The sequence below is a fragment of the Pavona decussata genome, unplaced genomic scaffold, assembly GCF_977016875.1.
Source record: "Pavona decussata unplaced genomic scaffold, jaPavDecu1.1 SCAFFOLD_50, whole genome shotgun sequence".
NCBI classification, from domain to species: domain Eukaryota; kingdom Metazoa; phylum Cnidaria; class Anthozoa; order Scleractinia; family Agariciidae; genus Pavona; species Pavona decussata.
Genome location: NW_028145472.1, coordinates 580,331 through 600,000, shown reverse-complemented (window position 1 = coordinate 600,000; position 19,670 = coordinate 580,331). Strand labels below are relative to the sequence as shown.

Genomic DNA, 19,670 nt, shown 5'->3' with positions numbered 1-19,670 from the left:
TTATGAATATTAATGTATTGATACAGGAATCCATCTGAACTGGATACTCCCTGTATAAATATTTATTTAAAATAAAACATAAATCTGCGTAACAACCGAACCCGTGCAAAAAGTAAAGATTTTCCGTCACCTAATGACATTTTCTTAACCATAAAGCGCCACGAAAATGAAAACGTACCGCCATGCGTCTCCAAAAATTGACTAAAAAACAAAGTCTACAGCCAGACTGCAATATCGAGAGTGCGTTCGATTATCTCGATCCCAGGCTGTCTCCTTTGGGGGTCTTCATTCCGGCAGTCAACGTTGTCGAACCAATCTCGACTCTAAGGCCCAGTTCAGAGGCCGAACTTTTCATGAGCCGAACTTAATTCAAATTAAGGTCGACCCAAATCACGAGAATCCCGCCTTTTGATTCAGACGCCGAACTTAATTTACTTGAAGCAAAACCAATCGAAATGTTAGCGGGTTTTTTTTTTCATTTTCTATTTTTTTATTTGAAATACGTTATAATAATTTATGCATTAGGTTCGGCTCATGAAAAGTTCGGCGTCTGAGTCAAAGCCGTTCGAAAGCCGAAATTCCCGGCTGAGACAGGCGGGAAGAACGGCTGAGCCGTTCCAAATTGAAACAGCCGTTCTCAACTGATTCAGACGCCGAACTTTTCATGTACTTAATACAAGGTATTAGGTTCGGCTCATGAAAAGTTCGGCGTCTGAACCGGGCCTAATGCGTCTTAGGAGTGCGTTCTTCGAACGCAAATATGACCCTCAGAGGTGCGTGACAAAAGAGAGCGTGGCAGGTGGCTTGCGTGATTCTTGGAAATTTACCAAAGGTCGATTTCTCGGAAATATATTTATATTTATATTATTCTGGTGGCTTTCGTGTCATTTTTTTCTTGACAAAGAACTAGTACAGGCGTTTGCTTGTTTTGTCTTGGCGATATGTAATAACTAAAGCATAGAAGTTCTCATTCGACTTGTCAAACACTGAGGGAAAACAATTCACCACGGTCTCTTTTCAATTCACCGGAGGATTCACCAAAATCCGGCAGGTACGTATCGAATATTTGATCCCAGCGTTGATGCTGGACGGTATTTATACATTTTAAAGGATCATGTTGGACGTTTTTTTAAAAAAAAATGATACCATATAAACCGATTTACTTTCCTTTCTGGCGCCCTGACTCTCGATTGACTTCCACTGTATTCAGCGTATCCGCCTTTAATTTTACGAATATCAACAATCTGTGTTTTCGGCCGGTCTTTCTGTACAGCTAGTTTATATCACATGTACATACAGTTGAAGATGTGTACGAAAATGACACTGCTAGCTTATTACTGGAAAACCTAAACTGTTTTTATGCCATCATTCTCCTCGTCTCTTCGTTATATTACTGTATTACAATCTTCAAACGTATTGTTTATTTTTAGTCAAGTCCAGACTTGCTAAATGCCGGATCAGACAATGAGACTTGTGTGACTCTATGTGGTGTATTTGTAGAACCTCGTTTAGGTGTAGGTAGCATGTGCTCTTGCGTCAGCACCGCCTTCACGAGTTGTACAATATCAAGATGTTGTTTACTGTTCGAATAAAACTGTTGGATTTCCCGACCAGTTCTGCTCTTTTACGGTACGATTATTACGGAATACGTTACAGTCTATTACAAACAATACTTTATGAGAATACAGTGAACTACTGCTCAAACAAGAAAAAGGAAAATGCAATACAAATACTGAAAATCAGCACTGCAATAGCAATTTTTATACACAATGGCATATTAAGCTACTAAGAAGCAATAGTAATTCTACTCTCTCAGAGGTTTTCGATTGGTATATTGACTTTCAAGCAACAGGTGGTTCAATAATATTGAACCCTGATGCTCATGTTATGTCACTCGAACATGGTGGGCAACAAAGCGAATTAACTATTTATTTGTGTCCCGGCCGGTGGGACACACGTGAAAGCATTGTGTTACATATTAAAAACACCAACAAGGCCCTCTCTTTTCAGACATTTAGATTCATATTACAGTCAATCCACGTCACGCATGAGCGGTAGTTTTTCAATTTGGACGGAGTTTTGAAATTTACATGTCAGTTTTGAACATCGCCAACGAGATTTCAGAGGACCCGTAAAAATTTCCCAAGGTTATTGACGATATAAAGCTATAAAGTTTTCTTTGCATTACAGCATTAAGTATATCAAGAATAACAATTAATTCCCAAGTATTTCGAATCTTTTTTTTCCCTTTTAATGCGTCTATTTCGGAAAGATTTCGAAAGAAATGTTTAACACTCTATTCGTATGTCGGACATTACAAAGAGCATTCTCGGAAATACTGGTCCGGCGCTTGCCTTATCGCGGTTTCGACGCCATTTTGACGAGTAGGCAAACAGGCTTGAAATACAGCGTTTGTATGGAAAATCTGTGGCCCAAAGTGTCACGGCAATTTCATTTTCACCACGGCAATTTCAATTTTCATCAAGCCAATTTCAATTTCACCACGGCAATTTCAATTTCACCACGTCAATTTCAATTTCACCACGGCAATTTCAACTTCATTGTGGGTTATTTATACCCAGATGGTGTTCATGGGCCTATAGAATCAAGGCGAGTATTTTCGGTTCTTAGACAGGTTGAAAAGAATTGCTGTGATAGAATTGAAATTGCCTTGATGAAAAATACCGGGGAATGTACAAAGTTCAAAACACGACTGGATACTTCCTGGCACAGCTGCATCCCCCCAATTTTTTTTCTTAAAATCCTTTTCAGTTGACTATAAAAATTAGCGAAAAAACGGAACGACGTTTCGGTGTCATCTTGTCACCATTATCAAGTAAAGAATGCAACAGAAAAGATAATTGATACAAAAAGTGAAGGTGTGAAATAGCATAAATCAAATTAAGACTAAAAATAACTGTCCGGTGTTCATTCAGAGAGGTGTTGTAAAGTAAGAGTTATGTCCATTAGACAAATAGTTTCGCGCGAATGGACGAATGCAACGTGGATTTTTATTTCTGACTGTATATACATTTTTGTTCATCCAGGATGGCCGAGGGAGGTGAAGATTACTTTTCTGATGACGATTCGGATGTTTCCCTTTCGCTGGATTCAGATAATGAAGAAACTTTGAATAACGGTAGGCAACATCGTCCTACTCCTCTTAATCAGTAGTAATAATTCTGGTTACAAAATTTGTATGCACAAATGGAGTGCATGAACTTGCAGAAATAAGTATTTTGCCAGCTTAAATATTAATCTTTGGATATTTTCAAGGCCCTATTTTAAAGATACTTTTATAACTTAATATATCAGCGTTGTGTACCATTTCAAAAAACTATTTTGAAATTTTGATGTTAATATTTAATAACATACTCATAAAAGATGTCGCGGCCGTTCTACTTTATGTAAAGTACCCACGTTATGTAAATTAATTTGTTCTTTATCTGAAGTTTTTCCCTCCAATGTGCACGTATTCATTGGCTAGTTCATAGTCTCATGACATCCAACAATAAAAGTGTTTGCGCCAAAGGCTCTCTTTTGCACTTGGCTACGTGAATAAGGCGCAAATTATCACTTTCAAATAGAAGAAAGATCCTCGCAGTTATTACGCAACTTAAGCAGTTGCGAAAAAAAAGCCTGAAAAAAATTCAGGGTTGAAAGCGATTCGAACCCATTACCTCTGCGATGCCGGTGCAGTGCTCTACCAACTGAGTTATCAAGCCAACTGGGAGCTGGTCATATTGTGAGCTCGTAATATAACTGCTTAATTTGCGTAGCAACTACGAGGATCTTTCTTCTATTTGATCTTTCATCCGCAGTTCAAAATATATGTTTCATATATTTACATTTATTTAATTATCACTTTATTAACAAATGGCGCGTTTCTATGATTCGTCTAGGGAAACATTTTAGGTTCTCGGGCAAAAAATTAACTTTTGCTCTCGAGTCATTGATATTAAGAAGCGAGCTACACAAGCTTTTTACTTTAAGGGTGAAGCAAAAGTCAGATAAAAGGTCTGCTCTCAATCGCAGACTTTAAAATTGTCTGTATGTCTGTATTGTGTTGTTTTGGAGAACAACAAAAGCAACGAAGTTTTGTTTTCGTTTAAATGAAGATGACTTTGAGGACGAACTTCAATTTGAATATGACGACGGAAAGGTGGAAATAGAGGATGATACCTTAGAAGAGAGAGAGCCGGACACCGAACTTCTAGATAAAGGTAAGTAAATAGCACTAAATGGCAAATATGTTATAGAAATCTATGAAGTCCCGCCTCAGCCACGCTTGTAAATAGCCAGCTGGTTTGCCTTCTGCCAGTTGGGATTTTTAACATGTTAGGTTATGTTTGATTTGATTATTATTTGTTTCCCATTATTTCTGAGTGGAATGCCTGTAAACTAGCTTTGGGTAACTAAGTGCATTTCCACTATAAACAAAGCATTTATTTTATTACTTTATACTTTATTCATTATTTTATTAAAGTCAAGTACTTGCAAAATAATTTTTTGTTTAAGTTAGGTCCCGTTCATAGGGAGTTAGGTTTAGTCAAGCAGAAATGTCAACCTCTAACCGAGCTTTGGGAATTTTACCGGCTAAATACAAGGCTTAACGACAAAGGAAAAACGAGATTTTAAATACACATGTACTTATAATTCGAAGGAATGCGAATAGGCCATTTCCCTGTTGCTGTAAACCTCACTATGAAAGCGAGGCTAAGTGCAAAACGTTTTATATTAAAATTAGTTTTGTTTGCATATGAATGAAAACTAAGTTTTAAAACAAAAACTTTACACTTAGCCTCGCTTTTATAATGAGGTTCAAAGCAACTCAGAAATGGTCTATTTAAAGGGAAAACCTGTCGTGGGGAGGTTTTAATCAAATTTGTTTTCGTTACTTGCAGAAGCAGAGGGGCAAGTGGAGACGGGCGATCGAACAGAAGAAAAGGGTCAGAAAAGACGACTTAATATTCCTAAGTGCATGGATTTTGTCAGTGGATTCTTCTATGGACAGGTCGTAGCACCATTGTAAGTAGTAGTTTAGGCTTGTTTAAGGTGAAAAAATCCGGTACTGACCAAGAAGTCTTTCTTCATGAAGGAAGGTTTAAAAGCGGCAATCCAGAAATTTCGCCTGGAGGCAGGAGGTGTGCAAAATGAAAAAAATCGACAATTCCCAAACTTTGCCAGGACATAGGTCTAGATGAAGTATTACCAGAAAGTCCACACCATACGTTACTTGAAAGTCGCTTTAAAATAAACGTAACGGTAAATCCGATCATTAAACATCTTAATCAAAAGAATGCATATTTAGGATCAGTCTGAAGTGTTATTTGTTCAATTCCATCGCGAACTAAATATTTATTTTGATTTTTACTTTTTTCCATATTTCGCCGATTTTGGCGGAGCAAAATTGGGAGGGTAAAATCGCTCATTGGCACATGGCGTGGTTTCATATCAAGTACATCGAGCGAAAGAGCAAGGTTTCATCTTGAAATAACTGCAATAAAATTTTTGGGCGACGATATAATAAAAAATTTTAGAGCGCCAAACAAAAGTGACCCAACGGTCAAATTACGCAGTTCCTTGTCACGCATTCAAAAGTGTAAAATCAACAAAGTGCTCTTAAAAAATAGAGGGCCAACGTTTCGCCAAAAATCATTACTGTTGCGAAGATAATGCTAATTTTGAACATTATTTTTCATTTTAACTTGCTAGTTTGTGTGAACTTTTTGAAGTTCAAGCGGTTAATTTTTGTTGCGAGCCAAATTCAAATCGCTATTCACCGTGGTTAAGATTGCGAACGGTTTATACATGTAAGCCGTAAAGGACAATGATTTTCTATCATTTTGAATCACAATAGACAGCATAAAGGCAAATTTTTTTCTGGTGGGAGAAATAAATATATGTGTAAAATATAAATACCTGGGAACTGAAGAGAAACGACTTCCAGTCTTGAGCCGAAGTAGACTGCAAGCAGTCCCTTTCTGGATAGTCGAGAGGTCGCGCGAAATAGCCAAGCGCAAAAAACTGGAGCAAACGAGCGGAGTGGGGCTTGGAAAGAGGCGTGGAAAAGGGGAAAGTCTCTTCTCATTTATTTCTCCTCGCTCCAGTCTCGCTGCGCTGTGAGCGTACCATCTCGACTGACCAGAAAGGGACTGCTTGCAGTCTAGAGCCGAAGCGTCATCGGGTGCACTGGGATGCGTTACACAACAGACAGACAAAGGATTGTGGGGGTGGGGTAGGGAAATAGTTTGCACGGACAGGATTGTTGGGGGTTATGCCAACTTTAAAACATTGACATGGAATAATGGAAAGTTCGTTTAAAAAAAAAAAGAAAAAGATGAAAGAACATAAAAAAGGGATTATCCCTTTTTCCCTATGCATCTATTGACATCCGATTTGTTTCCGGTATGAAACTTGACAAATAACAAAAGAAGTCCGCATTTTTTCTTAAACACTACTCACCAGATGCTTTCAATTATATGATCACTGCTGTTCATTGTGAGGGAACAAAACAACAAATACAAAGTTAAAACCATACAAGATAATGGGTAGTCTGTTATTTTTCCATGCTCTTGCTAGAAGTAGCTCAAAACAAGTGGCCGAGTGACCGTCAAAGGACTGGGATCTAATTCTTTGAACGATGTTTTACTCAAAAGACACCGCGTATAACCCTACCTAGAATCTTGCCATTTAGACTTTGGATCAAAATAAACGTTTTTACAAGGTCTTACAAGTGAACACGCAAATCTGTAAGCGAGATAGGACGCAGGTATTGACTCAGTGACAACCAACACCCACCACCCTTTCCGTCGTTGTTTAGTTTTCATTATTTGCTTGATTTCCCTCGCTAAGAACGAAAACGACTGCAAGTTTCGTAGAAGAGGACAATATAGCGGTCAAATTTGTTAACCCAAGGATGTTCTCTACATGCTGAGTTAGACAATACCCAGGACAAAATGGTCCCAGGGTTAAATGATGAACACTCGCTTAACTTTGGTACGTTCAAAAAGGTCTCGTAAAAATGATCAAACAAACAAACAAACATTAAAGTATTATTTGAAGATTCCAAACAAGCTCCACAAACTTCTAGAGAAAGCGTAACGACTATCTTCAGTTGTAATTTGCACGCGTGGCTGCGTGGCCGCGTGAACGCCTGGGTGCTTGTCACGCAATCTTTTCCTTTGCGTCGAACGCGTCGGCCGGTGGCCGTCTGCAACTTGTGAGGCAAAAAGTAGATACCTATCTTCATGCTAAGCGCTCACAGTTTGGTATGTACAGATCTGCAAATAGTAGTCTTCCAATACAAGTGTAAATATGGCTAATATCCTGTTTTACGGTTTGTTTCAAGACCAGGTAATTTAAAACTATGTCGGTTCTCGGACGTTCGGAACAAGTAGAATTTGAATTTTATACTAAGCAGTATTTAAGGGAAATTTTACTTAAAAGTAGTATTATCTTCGCAACAGTAGTGATTTTTGTAGAAAATTGACCCATTATTTCTTTTACCGAGCATATTATTCATTTACGGTTCTAAATGCGTCCCAAGGAACTGCGTAATTTGACCGTTGGATAACTTTTGTTTGGCGCTCTAAAATTTTATATTTAACGTCGCCCAAAAATTTTATTGCAGTTATTTCAAGATGAAACCTTGCTCTTTCGCTCGATGTACTTGATATGAAACCACGCCATGTACCAATGAGCGATTTTACCCTCCCAATGTTGCCATGTTTTTGCTCCGCCAAAATCGGCGAAATATGGAAAAAAGTAAAAATCAAAAAAAAATATTTAGTTCGCGATGGAATTGAACAAATAACACTTCAGACTGTTCCTAAATATGCATTCTTTTGATTAAGATGTTTAATGATCGGATTTACTGTTATGTTTATCTTAAGGCGACTTTCAAGTAACGTATGGTGTGGACGCCGTGAAAACAGATGTGGGAGCGGCCAAACCGACTTTGTCGCCACTCGCCTAAAATAAAAATCTAATCGAACTCAAAGTATTTTTTCTAGTAATACTTCATCTAGACCTATGTCCTGGCAAAGTTTGGGAATTTTCGATTTTTTTCATTTTGCACACCTCCAGGCGAAATTTCTGGATTGCCGCTCTTGAGTTTAAAACAAGAATAAACAACCGCAGATTTTAATTGAGCCACTAAATGGCAACATATACAAAATATCTCCGTTACTTTTCATTGCATTTGTTAGGCATATAAACATACTGACCGATTTCGTAGACGCTGAGATCTTTATGATCGATGGTGACTCTTTGCTTTTCGAACTTCTTGGGGAGAGGAGCCTGGACTGGAGTAACGGTGGACAGTTTCTTCACTTGACTTATCTACTGGAACGCTTCCTGCAATACTTCACAGATAAAGGTAAGCCTCCATATCGTTTCTCCATGTCGTCTGACGTCTTAAGGGAGCTTACGCAAGCCCGACGGCAAGTCAACAGAAACGTCAACGTCTAAGAAATGTACTAAGTTAACGCACGGACGGAGCAATTATTTTGCTCATCAACGTTGACGTTCTTGTTGACGTTGCCACCCTGTTTCCGTAAACTGAGATCGCTATTTTTGGAAGACGAAGTGCCAACCAACCACTTTTCTTTCGGGAGTGAAAAAAAAAAAAAAACAGTGACGAAAACTGCCGAGATATTAGCAGCTGGGGAGTTTCCAAATTCCAATTCGATGTGCCGCGTGTCCCTAATTAGCGCCCTGCGCTAAACACATTGACACTTAAAAAACAGTGTATGTGCAGCAATTTTCACGTTTAAGGAAACACGTATCTTGCATTCCTGACACGCATTTATAGGAGAGATCTAATTCTGCTTGAACGGTGTTTAGATAATTATTACTTAACCTAGTTTTTTTTTATGCAGGTGGCGTTTTCCACATCGTCTTCTTTAAAGACATGGAAATCCTCTGGAATAGTCAGCCGTCCATGCTGCTAGCTCGTCAATCCCTTATTCTCCACCTTGAATACAATACAAATTTTACGGTTGTCACTTCAATTGATAATTTCTGGGGAGAGCAATGGAAAGAGTATGTTAATGACAAAATTCCTGCTTTTCTTCTTCTAACGGACGCGGAGAACGTTCCGTTTGAAACCACTAAAAAGGAACAGCAGGATCTGGAGTTTCTCTTCAGAAGTTTTTTGTTTTATAGTCTCGGGCAGGGACTGAATTGTGTGTTTATTTCCGGCATTGAGATGACTGCAACCAAAGTGATAGGATTCTACACACAGGCGAATTCTAAGCACAACATGTACCTCAGAAAGGTAAGTTAATTAAATTTTCTATAGACAATTTTTTATAGACAAGAATCAATCAAACAGTCTATTTTTGTGTTAAAAATGTAGTAATGCCGAAGCCGATGTTTTAGAGAAAGATGATTATTATTAGTAAGTATCATTATGATTTTAATGATGTTGTTAGGCATATGATATCGTTATTATCATAATGTTTCTATTGTTTATTATCAAAGTGTTATCATCATTTGTTTTGCTAGAATTTGGGACCAGTCCGTAAAACGTGGCATGTTCTGATGTCTCACTGGCAGAGGGAAACTTCTGGGAATGAAAAGGAATGTTCAGGAGATTCTTCATCAAGTCAGGTGTGATTTGCAGTAAAAAAAATTATAAATAAATAAATAAATAAATAAATAAATAAATAAATAAATAAATAAATAAATAATACATTACGAATAATGCAGTACTTTATTATATAAAGGAGTGTTTTACTGGAAAATACACCACTCGTAAAACTCATACAAAACTACATTCAGGAACTTAAGTGACGTATTTCCATATTCTCAATAGTGAGGATATTTATGACGTTATTTCCCACTTTTTCACGTTTTTTTGGGCAAACAGTTGGTGAAAAATGGCGAACGACGGTCTATATAATAAAAAGAAAATTACACGATGGCTTTAACATATGTGCGCTCGTTCATAAAATATATATAGATTACTTCATAGAAAGTGCGACGTACGGATTTTTCATAAGTACGTAAATTATGATCATCCGGGTGAGTGCAGTCCTGAGAAGGACTGTTTGTGGTGACTTTGACTGACGTTTCGACAACCTGAGCGGAAGTCATCTTCAGAGTCAAGTGAATTGTGGAACGTCGGTAGGTGGTATATACGTCTCTGGTTGTTAACTTGATTGGGCAACGAAGTCCAGATGTTATTGGTCGTTTGTCAGTAAGCCGTGATGTTATTGGCTGTGAAGACTGTAAAAAGTGATTGGTGCGTTTCGATCCGTCTTTGTTAGTCAAAAAGTCCGTGGGTCTATTGTTAGTAAAATGTCTATTGTTTGTCTGTTTCGTTGCTGTTGTCAATAAGTCGTTTGTATGGTGCAGGTAATTGTAGGCAACAGTTGAGTGGCTTTTGTTCTAAGTTAGTAAACCAGCTTTCCAGAGTCAGTCGTTGATAATAATTTGTACAACAGTAGGTAATGCACTTGGCAGAGTCCCAGTCGATTCTGTGGTTCGTTTGTAAATGGTGCTCAGCAATGTGATTGTTGATATCACCATTTTAAAGTTGCTCGTTTGTGTTCAGTCAGTCGTACGTTTAAATTCCTGCCGGTTTCACCAATATAAGTGGCCTGGCAGTCGCAGCATTTGATCTTGTAAACTGCTCCCTGTCTGCGGTTCGGTTCGTCTTTGTCCTTTACTTTCGTCAGTAGTTGTCGTAAAGTGGTTATAGGTTTGTGAGCTACACAGATATTGTAGGGTTGTAAAATCCGTGCGATAGTCTCAGAAGTGCTCCTTACGTAAGGTATAGTTACAGTGGTTACGGGAGTCGCGTCGTTGTTTGTGACGTTAGGTTCAGTGTTCTTGTAAGTGTTACGTCTAACAAAGTCCTTGTTATAGTTGTTCTTGTTGAAAACGTTGTCTAAGTAGTTGCTTTCGTCTGCAAGTCTGTCAGGTGAGTCACAAACCAGTTGTGCTCGCCTTGTTAAGGTCTGTATAGTCGTTGCTTTGTGAGAAGTAGGGTTGTAGGATGACTGGTCCAGTAGTCTGTCAGTATGTGTTGGTTTCCTGTAAACCGTAGTACTTAGTTTGTTGTCGTTACGGGTAACTAAGCAGTCTAGAAAAGGTCTTTTACCATTTTCTTCGATCTCCTTAGTAAACTGTATGTAAGCGTTCTGTCTGTTAAGGTGTTCGTGAAAATCGTCGATTTCGTCTTTGTGTACTGCTGTAAAGGTGTCGTCTACGTATCGTAACCAGAGCGGTAGTGTCCGTTTGTAGGTTGCTAGGGCTTGTTCCTCGATGTTCTGCATAACAATTTCTGCTACAACAACAGAAACTGGTGAGCCCATAGCTGTTCCGTGTAACTGTTTTTAGTGCTTTTCGTTGTACTGGAAGTACGTGGACGTTAAGCAGAGGTTCAGTAAGTCCATTAAGTCATCTGTAGGCAGTGGCAGTTTTGTCGTGGAGTTCTCGATGGCGGTAGCAGTACAGTCTAGAGCCAGTTGAAGTGGAATACTGGTGAACAGTGATTTCATATCAAAAGACACAAGTTTGTAGTCGTCAGGTATTTGTACCGTTTTGATAGCGTCAATAAAGGCCTCGGTAGACTGCAGTTTGTGTCGGGATTCGTTTGTCAACGGTTTCAGTATAGTAGTCAAGTATTTAGATAGTTCGTAAGTCGGGGACCCACAGAACGAGACTATGGGTCGCATGGGTATGTTAGGTTTGTGTAGTTTTGGTAGTCCGTAGAGTTTAGGTGGTTGCGGTACACGGCACCTCAGTCTGTTGTAACGTTGTATGTCACTAACGTCAGTTTTCTTAAGGTCAAGTAGCTTACTGTTAAGTTTACGTTGAAGTGATGGCGTCGGGTCTCGTTTCAGTTGTTCGTATGTCTGTTTGTCGTTAACTAGAGTGTCCATTTTGTCGTAGTAGTCTGTCTTGTCCATAACAACAGTCACTCGTCCTTTGTGAGCGGGGGGTATGACGATGTTTTCGTCAGTTTTCAGTCGTTTCAGTGCTTGTCGTTCGTCTTTAGTCAAGTTACTGTCAGTTAGGGAGGATGATTGTATAGTGGAAGCAATTCTACTTCTGATGTTATCCTTGGCCGATTCTGATAGTTCTCTCTGACGAGACAGAACCGCCTCAACACTAGATACAATAGCCTCAGTCGGTATGTGTTTAGGCGTCACTGAGTGTTTCAGTCCGTAGGAGAGTACCTGGGTTTCAGTCTTGTCTAAAGGACGGGAAGAAATATTCCTGACCCAGTTGTCGTCTGTCTTGGGTCGTTTTTTGTCCTTAGTACGTTGTAGTCGTGCAAGTTTCTGTTGACTTTGGCTGCGGTGTTGTTCTTCGGTTTTGTCAGCTCGTTTGTCGGCAATAGCCAGTACAGTGTCAAGTAAGTTTGTCGGTATGAGTTGTTTAAGTTTGTCAAGTCGCTGTTGTAATTTGTTGTTGTAGAAGTTCAGTCTTCTGTGACAGTCGTTAATCTGCGCTCTCATCAATCGTCTGCAGGTGGCTTTGACGATCTGAATGGCCTCTTTGGTGTTCAACGGAGACTTAAGTCTAAGTCCGGCCGGAACAAGGCCAAGATCTTTGCAGCGGTGGTAAAACCAGAGTTGTTGTCGTATACGTCTGACGTTGCTTGCATAACTGATGTAGTTGTTAGCAAGTCGTTCGCTCTGTCGTCCAAAGGAACGTAAAATTGTATTGACATAGAACGTATGTACTGACATACGACGTTACAACAGACTGAGGTGCCGTGTACCGCAACCACCTAAACTCTACGGACTACCAAAACTACACAAACCTAACATACCCATGCGACCCATAGTCTCGTTCTGTGGGTCCCCGACTTACGAACTATCTAAATACTTGACCACTATACTGAAACCGTTGACAAACGAATCCCGACACAAACTGCAGTCTACCGAGGCCTTTATTGACGCTATCAAGACGGTACAAATACCTGACGACTACAAACTTGTGTCTTTTGATGTGAAATCACTGTTCACCAGTATACCACTTCTACTGGCTCTAGACTGTACGGCTACCGCCATCGAGAACTCCACGACAAAACTGCCACTGCCTACAGATGACTTAATGGACTTACTGAACCTCTGCTTAACGTCCACGTACTTCCAGTACAACGAAAAGCACTAAAAACAGTTACACGGAACAGCTATGGGCTCACCAGTTTCTGTTGTTGTAGCAGAAATTGTTATGCAGAACATCGAGGAACAAGCCCTAGCAACCTACAAACGGACACTACCGCTCTGGTTACGATACGTAGACGACACCTTTACAGCAGTACACAAAGACGAAATCGACGATTTTCACGAACACCTTAACAGACAGAACGCTTACATACAGTTTACTAAGGAGATCGAAGAAAATGGTAAAATACCTTTTCTAGGCTGCTTAGTTACCCGTAACGACAACAAACTAAGTACTACGGTTTACAGGAAACCAACACATACTGACAGACTACTGGACCAGTCATCCTACAACCCTACTTCTCACAAAGCAACGACTATACAGACCTTAACAAGGCGAGCACAACTGGTTTGTAACTCACCTGACAGACTTGCAGACGAAAACAACTACTTAGACAACGTTTTCAACAAGAACAACTACAACAAGGACTTTGTTAGACGTAACACTTACAAGAACACTGAACCTAACGTCACAAACAACGACGCGACTCCCGTAACCACTGTAACTATACCTTACGTAAGGGGCACTTCTGAGACTATCGCACGGATTTTACAACCCTACAATATCTGTGTAGCTCACAAACCTATAACCACTTTACGACAACTACTGACGAAAGTAAAGGACAAAGACGAACCGAACCGCAGACAGGGAGCAGTTTACAAGATCAAATGTTGCGACTGCCAGGCCACTTATATTGGTGAAACCGGCAGGAATTTAAACGTACGACTGACTGAACACAAACGAGCAACTAAAAATGGTGATATCAACAATCACATTGCTGAGCACCATTTACAAACGAACCACAGAATCGACTGGGACTCTGCCAAGTGCATTACCTACTGTTGTACAAATTATTATCAACGACTGACTCTGGAAAGCTGGTTTACTAACTTAGAACAAAAGCCACTCAACCGTTGCCTACAATTACCTGCACCATACAAAAGACTTATTGACAACAGCAACGAAACAGACAAAAAGACGGATCGAAACGCACCAATCACTTTTTACAGTCTTCACAGCCAATAACATCACGGCTTACTAACAAACGACCAATAACATCTGGACTTCGTTGCCCAATCAGGTTAACAACCAGAGACGTATATACCACCTACCGACGTTCTACAATTCACTTGACTCTGAAGATGACTTCCGCTCAGGTTGTCGAAACGTCAGTCAAAGTCACCACAAACAGGCCTTCTCAGGACTACACTCACCCGGATGATCATAAGTTACGTACTTATGACATGACTCCTGGGTTCAAGCCATTTACAATTGTACGGATTTTTATTCACGAGTTGCAAAACTTTGGAAAACGAACGAGTGAGCGCAGCGAACGAGTGAGTTTTCCAAAGTTTTGCAACTCGTGAATAAAAATCTGTTCAAAGCACTTTTTATGATGTAATTTGTTCATTATATATAAAGCGAGAATTAAACATGTCCATCAAATCAGTTTGATTTCCATCTGAAATCTGATGAGCTTACTTGCAAAAACAGTAAAATTTCAAGAATCTAAATGACCTGACGTTAAATACTGTTCTCCGGGAACAAGAAGAAAAAGAGTCTACATAAATAATTACTCCCTATCCAAGATAACTGGAAATACCGGGAGAATGCTAAAAATGTAATGAGCAAAACCTTTGCTTTTTAATCACTATCTGATTCAATGAAGTAATGCTTACGCTTCGCGCAGTGCAAAGCCAAGTCAGGACTTTGTTCACTTAAACTGTTTATAGCAATGTTAAATGTTCCTCCTTGAATTTTCGCCTCTTGAAATAAAGGAAAAGGTCGTTGTGGCGATTGCTGGTTCCTTTATGATAAACTTACTTCTTCAGTTTGTGGAATACCAGCGATCCTGAAGTGCTAGCGCTCAGAATGTTGGATATATCCCGCTGCTGTTTTTCTGAAAGCGAACTGTAATTATTGACACTCTGAACATTTTTATGTCCAGAGACTTGCATGATGTGAGTCGGAGGAACCTCTTGATCGTTCAGTTTCTGAACCATTCGCTTTCGGGCACTGTGGTTAGTAAGATTTTCTGCGTGCAATCCACCTTTTTGAGCCATAGTCTTCATGAGTGAATTCAACTTGTTTATACCCATCCGCGCTGCCTTGAACCAGGGTTTTGAAGACTGTGCTAGTTTAGTGTAGTTGACGGCCAAGTAAAATGGGCTGTCGGCTGAATTCATTTGCTCTGGCCTTTTAGAGGCACAGATATGATAGGCTTTTACAGGATCTCTGTCACTACTTGGAACAGAAAACATTTTCGGCTTCACAGCCCGAGTGTCTTTCGGTTCGGCGCCTGTTCTTGTTTTTGTTTGCCTCTCGGTATATTCGAGAAACTGAACTCCATCTGCAATGGCTTTAAACTGAACATCTCCCCATGTCACATCTCTATGCTCTTGGCATCCTCTCAAACCAAAGTGCTGGGTGTTATTCAACCATAAAGTGTTTAATAAGGACTCCGGAGACGAAAGACCCAAAAGTTCTTTGCCGTAAAGAATGTCGACCTCTTCGTCAGTCAGAGCGCGGGCTGCTTTTGTTTTGTTTCCTTTGCCGGCCTTCTTCAATTCCTTCTGCTTCGCAACCAGTGTTTCTCTAGTTTTCCTAAATTCCTGTCCATCTATGATGGTTGTTGGATATCCTTTTCTCCGTAAATAGCGGTCGAAGCTGAAAATAAACGATCTTAATTCTGTTGGTTCGTATTCTCCTCCGTCCTTTATTTTCACCTCCAAGATGAACGTACAGAGTATTTCATCGAGCACTTTCGCTTCAATATTTTCAAGTTCTTTATCTATTTCTTTTACTCTAAAAAACTCTTTGAGCAAGGAAACGTATCTGTTCGTTTTGCTCAGAGTATTTTTGTTTGTTTGCTCCTCAATAAATTCAGATAATGGCAATTGCAGAGGAACAAATCGTGAAGCCGAAGCCATGTTTTCAAATCACAGACTTATGGCGCCGGATTGGCGGGCTCTGTTTCCTCAACCGTCTCTGAAGCCATTTGATTGCTATGCTCTGATTGGCTAAGTGGTTGTACTCTAGACGAGTCTCTAGACGCTGAGTGGCTATATTTGGTACGTGTGAGAAAAGCTATACGAGAAGCTGATTGGACGTATCACTGTTTTCACATGTGAAATATAGAAAATACGAAATTCTACTTACAGCGTTTATCACCTAAAATGCTCGCTTTATATATAATAAATTGTTTTTACCGCTCCAAAATAAAATTTATATCTTCGCGCCGCCGTATAATATCCTCTATTTATCACATGAAACTCTCTTGATTTTCTTCTTTGCAACGCTTTTTCCGAGGTCAAATATGGCTGCCAGATGGTTTTCAAATTTGATCCCAACAAAATGCAACGAAGGCGTGAATAAGGTGTGTGTTACGTGATAAAAAAGCAGTACAGAATACAGGTTTTCGAGTCGAAGGTGAAAACATGGCGAGGGACCTAAACAAAACCATGAGGCTAATATGAAATTAAGTTTCCTCATTTTCTGATAGGGAGAACAGGTCGTAAAGTTCAATGCAAAACATCTTGTAATATCTTGCATTCAAATTCTAAGGAGAACGTTGCTTTTTTGTTTTATTTTGTTTAGATTGACGTCAAAGAAAAAGTCACAACTGCTTTCAAATCTCCGCCAGCTGAAGGGGGCTGCCGTAAACTGGCTACTGTACTCGCTTGCGAGATGATCCTTTGCAAGGTCATTAACAAGCCTAACTTCAACAGGGTACGTAAATTGATTGAATTGAGGCAGCTTAATCATAATTTACTGATAAAATGAATAGTTCAAAAATGCCTGCAATGCTGCTAATTACCTAGATGCAGTCGGTGAAGATCCTCTTATGTTATTTTTTGCAACAGAAAACAATGAAAGCTACAGTAGACAGAATCAAGCTCTTCTTGCTTCACTCTCTCCTGCTAAACAAACTGCCGTTGAAGTACAGAGCGCAAACCATTAAAGCCAACTTGTTGGATCGATTCTGCCAAGGGAAGGATGGTCACATTTATCCCTTTCAAGAGGTTAGTGGGATAAAGAGCGATGCAATGCGTCTGGTGCAACATCTTTCAGCCAAGGTTAATTCCAAGATCTTAAAAGGACGTAGATATATCAGGAATATTACGCCTCCGACAATGAGCTTTCACTTTAATTATCAATACGGAATGCTGTAAATCACTGATCCATTGAGAACCCCCCCCCCCCCCCCCCCCACAATCTGACAAGGCCCCCTTTTTAGAGGAAGAAAGTTGTTGAAAGTTTGATACATTTACTTTTTACTAACAGATACACAAATGCTTGTGGAAGATATTAAAGGTGATACACGACGATTATCCTGCTATGAAGGATGCGGCCGGTTTATCCTTAGACATGACTTCAGTGGCCGATATTATGGATGGACGCCTTGTTCACGCTCTCTTTTCCCTGGCCTTAGATCAAAGATCAATGGATATGGAAGGTTTTGAATAATTCTTTACTTACTTTTGGGATTCTACAAGTTATTTTCCTTTTCAACGTAACTAAAGTACAACATATCTCATCATCTATCCAGCCTTTAGTTTTCCAGAAGATGTGATCAAAGAAGTAGAAAGTGCATGGAGCGAGGTTGTTGCTGCTGTGAACACCACCCAACATTCTGACCTCTTACAAGCTCATTTTTTTCCTATCCTTGCTGGGAGTGTGACAGGCTTTTCCAGGAAAGAAGACGGTGGGTGATTAGTTAAGGTGATGTAATAGTAGGAATGCATGCATATGAAAATTCTCCTTTACAGCGTGGTCCTGTTAACTGCAAAGTGCCTTGGCTCCCCCCCCTCCGGGGGGGGGGGGGGGTACTCCCTTATGTGTCCTTAACGGGGACGTGCGGCCCGATAGGGTATGGTTTTCAGGGTGTTTTGTCTTGAACGGGGTATCTATTTCATCACGTTCTGTCTTAAACAGGGTATCGCTACATGACCTAATGGCTAAAACAGGATAAGAGTAGATGTCTGTTTATTGGTCTTTTAAAGAACGAAGCATATTTCAATGCAGTAAAAGTAATCTGCAAAGGACCGCCAATGGACGCTATTGTTATGAATTGTTAGGTAAATTACGTAAAAGGGTGTTGTGAAATCTAGCAGTTTATTAAAATACAGTAAGAAACTAGTGTATTCTTATTTCATTCTAGTCTTAAACAGGGTATGATTTAGGGTTAAATGTCTTAGATAGAATTGTGTCTTAAAGAGGGTCAGAATTTGAACGCCTGGGCCGCACCTCCCCACCCAAACATCTGTTGAATACCCCCCTCCCCCCTCGGGTGCTCCCCTTAATAATTTACTTGGAGGGTGTATAATATGTCCCAAAATGACGTCAATTAGCGTGAGAATCACGTCATTTGTTCTTCACTGTCCAAAACTTCAGAAAACCGTCTTAATTGTTTCAAAATTATATAAGGATGCATGTTCTCATTAAAAAAAAATGATTAAAAAACGGGATATCAAATTAATTGAAAGAACAGCCACAAAATTTGGTGGTGGTTACTTTGTTATATTAAAATGTTATGAATATCCAATCAGCAGTGGTAGTGCATGAGTAAGTTTTAAGTCAGTCAGGGGACTTTGTTCTCCACTGCCCACCCCCCTCCTCTTTCCAATCTGAATAGGTAACGATTTTTCTTGATAATTGGTCTGTGTTTTAGACGACAGTTTTGAACGGGACACTTGTGTGAAGCTCAAAAAGCTGCTTGATGTAGATAATGTTCTTGTGAATGAGTACGCTGGGGACATTCGGTCAAAGGTTAACACCAAGGCTGAGTAAGTATACAGGGATCGTTTTTTCTTTTTTTATTTCTTTATTTGCCGTGAAAAAACAAAGCAAGGTAACCGATTGATGTGGGTGATTAGGAACATCATCAAGTCATGGTGTTGAATAAGCTGCTTAACCTGCTTAGTCAAACTATTTATCGCATACCAGGGAATCCAGTTTAATTTTTGATACAGTGAGGATAAATAATGTAAAGTACTTTAAGGCCTGGGATTGAGGTGTGGTCAGAAAACATGGATCATTCAAACCATCTTTCGCCAGCCTTGTTGGAACAGGATGAAATTTTCCCTTACCCATATAACAGCATTTTTTTTTAGTATGTAGGTAAATAAATAAGCGTTTTCGCTCTAGGGTTTTGAACTGAAAAATGTTCCCCAGCCACAAAAATGGTCACCCAAACGGGGAGGGGAGCTAGAAAAGCGTTTGTCTCCACGGGTGTTCCTTTCTCTAAAAACCGTCAACAATTCGTCAAATATTTGCTTTTTCAGCTTTTTCAGAAATATTGTCATGAACATGCATGCCACATGATCTATTAGAATGCTTACTATAGATATACGTGAATCTATTAAAAGACCTTTCAATGTGTTTCCATTCCGTTTCGTTCCAATTGTTCACGTTATGAAGAATGGCCATATTTTCCTGGTTATAGACCTTGACCCAGGCGTCAAACGGTTTTAAGACTAGTG

At 39.6% G+C, this 19,670-nt stretch overlaps 2 protein-coding genes and 1 pseudogene across 8 annotated transcripts in view; 2 read left to right on the top strand and 1 right to left on the bottom strand.

Moving 5' to 3' along the window:
• The first annotated feature begins 852 nt into the window (after positions 1-852).
• Positions 853-19,670, top strand: part of LOC146481372 (putative ATP-dependent RNA helicase DDX60) — a 45,493-nt gene continuing 26,675 nt past the window's right edge. For 5 of the 7 annotated variants that reach the window (XM_085108464.1, XM_085108462.1, XM_085108460.1 and 2 more), the window contains exons 1-12: positions 1,503-1,629; positions 3,048-3,139; positions 4,119-4,223; positions 4,905-5,028; positions 8,211-8,380; positions 8,883-9,280; positions 9,511-9,615; positions 16,786-16,917; positions 17,052-17,210; positions 17,473-17,644; positions 17,738-17,893; positions 18,860-18,974. In XM_085108464.1, coding sequence (XP_084964590.1) covers positions 1,571-1,629; positions 3,048-3,139; positions 4,119-4,223; positions 4,905-5,028; positions 8,211-8,380; positions 8,883-9,280; positions 9,511-9,615; positions 16,786-16,917; positions 17,052-17,210; positions 17,473-17,644; positions 17,738-17,893; positions 18,860-18,974 — 1,787 coding nt within the window. In that variant the 5' untranslated portion in view covers positions 1,503-1,570. Of the gene's footprint in view, positions 1,052-1,502; positions 1,630-3,047; positions 3,140-4,118; positions 4,224-4,904; positions 5,029-8,210; positions 8,381-8,882; positions 9,281-9,510; positions 9,616-16,785; positions 16,918-17,051; positions 17,211-17,472; positions 17,645-17,737; positions 17,898-18,859; positions 18,975-19,670 lie in introns of those variants that run through there. The other 2 variants (XM_085108461.1, XM_085108458.1) reach the window with 2 other exon arrangements.
• Positions 10,530-12,893, bottom strand: LOC146481374 (uncharacterized; annotated as a pseudogene).
• Positions 12,317-14,944, top strand: LOC146481373 (uncharacterized). The gene is made up of 3 exons (XM_085108411.1): positions 12,317-12,439; positions 13,154-14,032; positions 14,922-14,944. Exons 2-3 carry the CDS (start codon positions 13,156-13,158, stop codon positions 14,942-14,944), a joined length of 900 nt encoding a protein of 299 aa, XP_084964537.1. The 5' UTR covers positions 12,317-12,439; positions 13,154-13,155.